Source organism: Schistocerca serialis, chromosome 2 (assembly GCF_023864345.2).
Source record: "Schistocerca serialis cubense isolate TAMUIC-IGC-003099 chromosome 2, iqSchSeri2.2, whole genome shotgun sequence".
Lineage (NCBI taxonomy): Eukaryota > Metazoa > Arthropoda > Insecta > Orthoptera > Acrididae > Schistocerca > Schistocerca serialis.
Window position 1 is genome coordinate 785,193,855 of NC_064639.1, and position 9,819 is coordinate 785,203,673.

Below are 9,819 nucleotides of genomic sequence, written 5' to 3' on the forward strand. Positions count from 1 at the left end.
TGGACATTACAATGTACAAAGAATGGAAGAAATGGGGGTAGGGGGTAGGAGAGTAATCCAGTGGATTGGATTATTGTTACACACTGTAGTCATGATGGAAAGGGGGGGGGGGGCGATGAGAACTCGTGGAGCGGTTGGAGAACTGGCACACATGCAGAATGAAGTTTAAGAAGACAGACAAATGGGGCAGGTGAAGAAAAAGGAGGGTAGGAAAGGGGGGAGGGCACAGTGGTGATGGATAGCTGGGGGGGGGGCAAAGGAGGGGAAGGTATAACATGGGACTGCAGCCACACTGCAGCATCCAAGTGTGAATGCGAAATAAAATACAAGAAAGGGAAAATATGTAGCACCCATAATACGCTTACAGGAATTTAATAAAGCGTTATTAATTATATGGCGTGGGGTAATTGCTCCTTAGTAAGTAAACACATCTAAAGAAAATAACTTGGGTTCAGCAAAGCATACTGCATCCATGTGCATGTGCGCCACATCTTATTAACAATAGATGCAGCTCTAAATACTACAAGGAAGTTTACTTGGAGCAGGGACTTTCCTAGATGTGTAGCAGGTACAATGGAGCTTAAGAATTTTCAGTTCCTTACTGTGTGTATTACTATTTGCATGTTCCAGTTTTTAGCATTGTACTTGATAATGGTATAAAAGTCGAAATCTGGGTTGTACAGAACATAAATACAGTAATACACAGTCAAATCGCGGTTACTCTTTCTTCTATTCGTCTTTGAGTAACCCGATAGCCAAAGAAGCCTATACATCTGCAAAAGTGGGAAGCACTGTCAAGGTGCGGGCAAGGATTATGAATTTAATTAAACTTCTTTTGAAAAAACTTAATACCCAAGATCGCATTCAATGCTAGTTATTCCTGATGATCAGTTTTTCAATAAAGCTCTTTCCCTGTTTTATTGTTCAATTTCACCAAAATCTTCTGAGGTTACATGATCAGTCTCCACGTGGATCATGGGAGTCATTAACCGAAATTGCACCTTTCTCTTTCAGGGTCCGCACTCTGCCTACAAACTCTAAATGAGGTCCAACAGTCGGCAAGCTGCTGTTCGCGGAGGCACAAGATGCAGCTCGTTGGAGAAGGTACGTACCCTGGCTTGCTGTCTGAAGCGCCGCCGAGACCGAAGATGAGGTTTCAGGGTACCACAGCTCATGTGAGGTGTAAGCTGCGTTCCTGATGTCACACTGGCACCAAATTTCACCACAAAAAATGGCTCTGAGCACTATGGGACTCAACTGCTGAGGTCATTAGTCCCCTAGAACTTAGAACTAGTTAAACCTAACTAACCTAAGGACATCACAAACATCCATGCCCGAGGCAGGATTCGAACCTGCGACCGTAGCGGTCCTGCGGTTCCAGACTGCAGCGCCTTTAACCGCACGGCCACTTCGGCCGGCAATTTCACCACAATTCTGCCCAAAGCTGTCATGGACGTTTCGCACGATACCAAGGCCATCACATCCCCTCTTACTCATATTTCACAACTTCTTTTTACGACTCTGCAATAGACGTCAGAACCGCGACACGCTTACGGGTGGCAGATAAAAACTTTTCAGACACACCGCCGCTCAGAGGCGACACGGAAAGCCCTCTAGAGATGGCGTAAGGGTCGTAAATGAAACCGCGCCTTCCTTTTGGACGTTGATTCCCACACATTCCGACAGTTCGCAGTGCGATGAGCAACAGCACTATGTATTTGACAATCTTTGCCACTGTTAACAACCTTAGGTGCAGTTGCCTACCCTCAGGTGCTAGAGCAGTCGCGAGATACAATTCAGCTGAACGAATGTCGAAGTCTCTGACAGAAAATTTTTAATGTCCTCAACAAAGGTGGGTGCGTGGCACGGAGGATGTTGCCGAACTAGCGAGTCTTCGAGGGACACTTTACTGCTTTATTTACGTGCTCCTCTCACTAGGAAACAAGTCGAACTGAAGTTTGATGACAGATATAGTACATCATTACATGCTGCTTCGGCAGAGTTCATCAACGGTAGTGGCTGGCGAGTGATGCCCTCTTGTCTCTCAGTCACCCCATGACAAGGTGTTTTCATGGCGTGAGAGGCCTAGGTATCGTGATAGCCAGCGCAACAGTCGAACATCCTCCCTACCGAGGAAGGTCGACATCGAGGAAGATCGAGACGGCAAAGGCAACATACAGTCTTGCGTATCTTGTTGACAACACCAAGGAGTCCTCGAAGATAGGGCAAAGTCACAGGCCTTAATACGTAATAAATGTAGCATCTGCCGCTACCAGCTATGTTAACTACAGGTAATCGTGTTGTTTACACAATGGCGCCACATACCATCACGCTTGGGGGCTGTTCGAGCATGACGATGACAAATGCAGTCTGGGAACGTTCGTTCTCCTCGGTACCTCCACACACGGATACATTCGTCGTGACGCAGCACGCAAAACTGAGACAAGTCTGAAGAGACGACGTGGTGCCACTCCTGTGCCCATTGTTAGATGTACAAAGAAGAAATTACCTAACATTATACAACAGCGGCTGCTGGCGAAAGATGTTAGAACTGTTGACTAGTCACGTGTACTGAAACTACGCTCGAAAACCTGTATGCAGTGACTCACCCAAAAGGTGGCAAACGGCCATGCTGGATGCTCCTATCAGATCGCGCAGACCGAGCGAGTAGCGGAAATTCAGTCGACAGGCTGCATGACAGTTACAGTAGTCAAACACGAATCTTTGCACCTCTTGTGTGGTTCAACTAAGAGAGAAATGTTCCTGCATACTCGGCCCTCAGTGTGGATCCACAGAGCACATGTCCTGGAAACTCGATTACTTTCCATTATTTATGCCACAAAGTGTCATGTCTCATGAGATTCAAGAAAACAAGCAGTAATGGTCACACAACACTACCAGCGAAAAAAGGCTGTGTGTTATTTACCAGTAGGGTAACAAGCTGACTCACTAATGGAGTTTCGGCTTTCTACTCGTAGTGAGCTGTATATGTGCAAGCTATTTTATTTCCAGTAGCATGCAATACACGATGGAGGAATCTTGTCATGTTGAGTGTGATTATTCGAATGATGTGAACAGGCAAGAACTGCATAGATAACACTGTGTGCTTCACTAATCTGATATCATCGATGGCTGATGACGCGAAACTAGGTTCAGATTCCTGGTGACCATCTTAAACTTTTCACTCTGGGAATAGCGCACACGCGGTCTGGTGACACAAACTGACCAAGAAACAGCGAAATTGACGCGTTCTGCTGCAATGACGTCAAATCGAGTGGCTACCAATATGCTGGGAGCCACACGACGTATGTTGTTAATTAATAGACTTTTAGTTCATAACGATGGCTACTAAGAGGAAATAGCAGACGTCAAATTTGTGATTCATACTATAGAAAAATATTCAAATAGTAATGTAAACACATTGTTTTCATTCAGAGACTTTTGTGCCTAGAGGATAGGGTACCTAGAAACAAATGATTTATTTTGATCAGTATTTCAGCCTAGTGACTGATTTTACAAACGCATGAAGAGGTGGTACACCAGAGACCACCATAAGCTGTTCCAAAATTTTCTCCAGCTTTTGTGGTTGCTAAACATGAGAATTTGTAAATATTTCAACTTTTACATGTGTAAGTGTTGCATAGCATACTAGAGCTATCTGCAGTATACTATTAAATCTATACCTACGCAGTTCTGTGACAAGTGAAATTCTATATATTTTTAAAACTGGTTACATAACGCGTGAACGATTAAACCATACTGCGTCGGTCGTACACTACGTTGCACTTTGAAACAGGGGGTCTTTTACCAGGGAACATGAGGTATTTACAAATTTATTGAATTTCGTTAATGTATTAACAATTTTACGTGCTTTGAAAGCGGGAACTTGTGTTAGTTACAAGCAGCTTCAGTTTCAAAGTGTATTTACCTTTTAACAAATCTTTGATAGTGTTTGTTCTTAATTTTATTTCACTTACTGATTATTGGTAGTAGAGCAAAATGAAACGGTTGACTAGATACGGTATTGGTCAGCTTTTCTCTGTTCAATGCTTTTAAATTTCGATAGAATATTTGCTCCTCGGTACATATAGATTGGAGCATTTTCTTGCATTTGGAGAAAACCTTAATTTTCCAGAATAATTTTTGTAATTTCACAAACAGAGTGCAGCAAATGAATGCCATTATTTAAAAGTCGAATAAGACACAGAGCTAGAGGTGAAAATCTGAAAACTGCTCCAAGGTACACCACTCTCCCCTACTACTGTCTTTTTATTCACTAAGAATTTACAGATACGATGATCGAAGTAAACGGAAAATAAAAGACATGATAATTCGAATGAGGAGTAACACAAACTTATTCAGTGAAAACAATACAACGTGTTTCTTTCTGAAGATCATTTAAACTGAGATTTTCCCCCTAAATAAACAGTTTAGTTCATTTTAATTTATAAGTTCAATCAAAGCAGATGTTCCGAGAGTGTCACATTTTGATTAAAGTAGTCTGCAGTTATCAAGTATAAATTAATTGCCGTGCTTCTGAAGAGTACTACTTACATTAACAGTACGTGATGATTCGCAACACGCCGAGGATCGCGCAACACTTCCTATGGAGAGTTTGCTTATTTGTCGTGAGACTCACAACCTAGAAGTGGTTGATAGAACACAGTATGTGGTTGTGGGCGTTGCGTTGCAGCACCTGCTGTCAGTTTTTAGTATGGTTATCCCGAAGTTTTGAACAGTCGGAAACAATTATTCTGCTGCATACTGTCCTACCGGGATACTGATCCTAAGCGGATGTTACAAAATGCATGAATGAAGCTAGCACATTATTTTCAAACGATGGCAAAAGCAGTTTGATCTGTTTTACTACAGTTAAAAGTAATGTCATTATTAAAAATACCTTTCAACTTGACGCTCTAACCTATGACAAAAATAATTTTATCAGATTTGCACTCAGGAAAAGTGACACATTTTACAAGAAGGGAGACCCGTGTCTGAAGTTCTGAAATGTTCCTTGTTGGTAATTCAACTATCGCGTTTTCTCGTAAGCTCCTTCATAAATGAGCATGAATTTGTTGTTTGCATCGAGAACAAGCAACGCAATTGAGAAATAAAATGTTTGTAGGGGAATGAATTTGCACATGTATTTAGAAAATTCCATTTGTGTTCAAGAAGTTTCTTGGACATTATCATCAAATCGTCGGGTAAGGTGGTCTCAAACAGCTGTCCAAACAGTGGCGGCTTGAACGAAGTTACGATTTACCGCTAAGAGCCGCTGATAAAATTCCTCTATTTAACAACCAGTTTTGGTCTACGGATCATGTACAGGTTCATGAAAGTCCTTACAACACCGTTCTAGGTGATATAAAATCAATGGCGTCACACAATAAAATCGATAAATTTGTCACTGTTTTCACCTCGTAATAGAAATTAAATCTTCAGTCATAAAATGTGTCAAACAGTTCACTCGTTCATTCTATATTAATAACGCTACGATCGGAGTTTGTAGAATGCCTCGCATCATAGCGTTATTGCTGATTATTGATAAAACGTGAATGAGTGAACTGTTTGGCACGTTTTATGATATAAATTATATTACTACGTGACAACAGTGACAAACTCATGGATTTTGTATCGCTTAGTACGATGTTGTAAATGCTGTTGATGGTCCGTGGTCCGAAACTGTTTGTTCCGCAAAGAGATTTTATCAGCAGCTCTTGGCGATAAATGACGACGTTCTTCGAATATTTACGAACGGGGGGTACTACCTTCTTAGAACTGGCTGCGTGCTTTGTAGTTTTGCTGAGGTAAATTAAAAGGGTACCTGTATCTTGTTTTAGACCCTTCTGCTTCAGTTTCTGGTTCTTATTCAGATTTTATATCTTAGTTTTCGGATCACACTTTTTGCCATATGTCACGGACTTTTGGAAGCTAACCTGATTTTTATTGGAAATAGGGGAAGCTTTGGTTTATCCCAGTGGCACCGTCTGCAACGTCATCTGAAGTCTACATGAAGATTTACTTATATTTCACCTATGAATTATTTGAAAAGTGCAACGCAAATTAATACTGACACCTCAGAGCGACGATCCAGGGAATGGGTTTTATTAAACATTCGTTTCTCAGGCAAGCCTCTTTACAGTAGAGCTTTCAAGGGGGATGTAGGAAAACAGTGTAGTGCACATGGAGGGAGGAGAATGAAGAGTGAATTATAGTCCATTAAACAAAAATTTATTAGCTACACATATATTCTGTCTTGACTCAAACTTGGTCTACCAGGAACAATCATATTAACATGGTTCCTTAAGATGGGTATGAATTTCCCTTCAACATTCTTTACGTTTCATATCAGGAAAGGGCCTTTGTCCCTGACAGGAAATGAATACTCTTGACACTGCAATAACCTCTGAACACTGCAACACACAACTCTCCGATGAGGTTGCCAAGATTTGCATACCAACATGCGCTATCATTAAAGATGGATCTCAAATCGCAGAAGAACCTAAGTCCATCATACTGACTAAAGCTCCAATAATTCCAATAAAATCCAAGCTATCATTATTTTCTCTGACTTGTGAGTATTCATTCTGGTCGGGAAATTCGGCACACGTAAATTTGGATATATACAACCACGTACTGATTCCAGTAGGAAAGAAGAGCAGTTACTGAATTTTAGGATGATAATTTGATGAATCTAAGAAATAAATATTCACTTCACACGATACCAACAAGCTTTATTTCTCTTGGTTGTTAATTTAAGAAAAAGTGAGAATTACCTACATCGAAAAACGAAATGTTTAACGAATCTGATCTAAACTGAAACTTGGACCTTGTGTTCCGCGGAGTGCACGATCCGCTCGCCATGCCAGCATCAAGTACAATGTCCTCTTTAAATCCTCTAGTTTCCCACGTTAGTCGCCATTGTCCGGAGCATCGTTACAAAGTGAACGGTGGCGGACCAACTGCAGAAAGCGTCAGCAGGGCGCCGTGCATTTACCCAGTCGGGAGGACGCTAAATAGAGGCACGACGTCTTTGTTCTGGACTCACTTCCGTTAACCGAAGAAAATTTTTAACAGAGTTCGCTAGCAAATATCCATGACTTTTCGCACTGGCACGCTTTTGCAAGTGCAAACATTACAAAAAAAAAAAAAAAAAATGTAGGATGCCTGTTGTCCTCGGGCAGATCGGGACACAAGCAATATTTGAACAAGATTCAACAGAAAGTTCCGAAGACTATACAAAAAGAAGTAAGAATAACTTCCCTGATCACTACTGGTAAACCTGCACATCCAACTACCCGCACATCCACACACTGAAGAGGCTTTTCTTGGAGTGGCTTATCGGAAAAGAGTAAAACAGGTTGCTGATGAGAAAAATAAAAATAAGAATCGAAAAAAATTAGTCCCTACGCAGTCCTTCTTCTAGTACAGAAATACAATAACAAAAAATAGGAGACCAGTCTGCTAGTCTAATTCAGAGTAGCTACGAATTACAAAGACAAATACATGACAACTGACTGAAAGAGGTCCCTATCATCACACCAATCCTAGAGAGAAAAATTATGCTGGAATAGCTATCACAATACGACAGCAGGAACTAGCATATATATTTTTCATTTTTTTATTTATGATGAAATAGTAACGGTGACACAGAGGGCAATTGCTACCCCTGTGTTCATTATAGATTATTTCAAGCACTCATTAGTGGATAAACATGAATTATTTAAACTTTATAGAACAAAATGAATTGATTAATATTTTACATAAATTATACATGAGTCATTTCCGTTAAAAGGAAAACGCTAGTAAATCATTCTTGTATTCACCTGCGCTATACATGATCTGCAAACAGATATCAATATGCAAAAGCAAAACTTTATTAATTTCATAATTACTTAAAACAAAGATTAACAAATTTTACAAAATTTACCTCAGGCTCAACGAACCTCTTATTGCAATAAGTCAATGATTATAGTCAAGAGGCTAGATAGTAAATGACACGTTAATGTCTGTGTGTCTATATCTCATTAGCATGTGTCACAGTAGAAACATATATAATGGCATGATAAATTGTACTCCATCCTTATTTTTGAATAATACAAGTTTACGAAAACCTCTGGATGAAATTGCCAATGTGGATCACAAGACCGCAGTATTAATTGAAAATGCATAGAAACAGCGTCCTCATATGGCTGGTATCGCACAAAACGTAAAACACTTTGATCTACCTGAAGACCCGGCCGTTGTGACCGAGAGGTTCTAGGCGCTTCACTCTGGAACCGCGCGACCGCTACGGTCGCAGGTTCGAGTCCTGCCTCGGGCATGGATGTGTGAGACGTCCTTAGATTAGTTACGTTTAAGTAGTTCTAAGTTCTAGGGGACTGATGACCTCAGATGTTAAGTCCCATAGTGCTCAGAGCCATTTGAACCATTTTTGATCTACTTGAAGATTTTCGTAAGAATACATTTTGCACAATAATGTGAGACACACCGCATTCTTTCACTTGTTTTTATACCATCAAACTGTTCACACGAACATCACATCAATAAACAGAGGGGAGACGATAAAATTTTTATTATGGTTGACATCTCTTCTTACGCCAAAACTGGGATGGCAGTCATTGAAAGAAAGTAAACTCACTGGAGATATGGCATCCACATAATCTTACTCATCACTCCCATACATAGATAATTAAGAGTTTGTTTTTTTTGTAATTTCCACGGGATTATCTTCATTACGAAGAAATGTCCTTTGAGATACCACACAAATGATACTCTCTGGAGTATTGCGTTCATGACACCTGCAGTTCAAAGGTTCGTGATTTGTCTAGAAGCTGACTGATATCAGTCCACAGTCGTTAATCTCACTGATACGTTCTCTTCGTTTTTAATTGATAAAGTTTCTATCTTTGTTACTGAAGGCGATAGATATTTAACCAGTGTTCATGAGAAAGCTCATTAGTAATCCTTTCATAACACGTGCACAAATGCATACCACACCAAGGTAAAATATGTCTCGAGTCCATAGTGGGCTTCTCCCAATGACAGCAAACGGGCTTTTTAGATGGTGCTTCCTCACAACAAACCACAGCTTACAAGTTCCTCAGGTATTGCTTCCACTAAGAGCTTGCACGCGAGCCACAGACAGCGATGGTGGACGGTCGCTCGGCCAGTGTGTGACGCCATGAGCGGGTCTGTTGGGCGACGCTTATTGTGAAGCGCTCCTGCGGCAACATGAACAGAAAGCTGGCAGTCGCCAAAGCAGCAGGTATCCCCTTGAGGCAAGCTAGGGCGTCGTCTGCAATGACCACTGAGGGCAGCTGATGGCAGGTAGTGTGAGGACAGTTGACAGCAGGTAATGCTGCCCTCGTGCTGCCCTCGTGGCGCCAAGAGATTGAAAATGGGTCCAGTGGAGAGCCTCCCTTGTCACTAGGTATGAATGGTTGTGTGTTGTTCCACCTGGCTCCGGTAGGCCACGACAGTCTTAGCTGGTCTAGGTGTTTTTCCCCACTGTAGTGTAAAATTCTTCATAACATACAACAGGTTTCTTAGTCTATATACTAGAGGCACACTCTTATCTTATCCATTTTTCTGCAGTGTAATATACACTGTTATCTTCCTGCTACAAAAAATTACTTTCTTAGACAGACATTTCGGTGATATTCCTAATAACTATTTGTACATGAAAAATATTGATATTTAGGTTGGTGAGCCCCATGTAGGATAAGGAAAGGTTAACAAAATTTATAAAAACTATCACCATGATGCAACTTGCATTCAGCCCATGTACAAGAATGCAACAACAACAAAACTATGGGA

At 41.0% G+C, this 9,819-nt stretch overlaps 1 protein-coding gene across 1 annotated transcript in view; it reads left to right on the plus strand.

The window, feature by feature from the left end:
- The window catches only part of LOC126455710 (uncharacterized), a 202,503-nt gene that overhangs the window by 33,204 nt on the left and 159,480 nt on the right, over positions 1 to 9,819 (plus strand). The window contains exon 2 of the mRNA XM_050091479.1: positions 1,015 to 1,104. Coding sequence (XP_049947436.1) covers positions 1,015 to 1,104 — 90 coding nt within the window. The remainder of the gene's footprint in view (positions 1 to 1,014; positions 1,105 to 9,819) is intronic.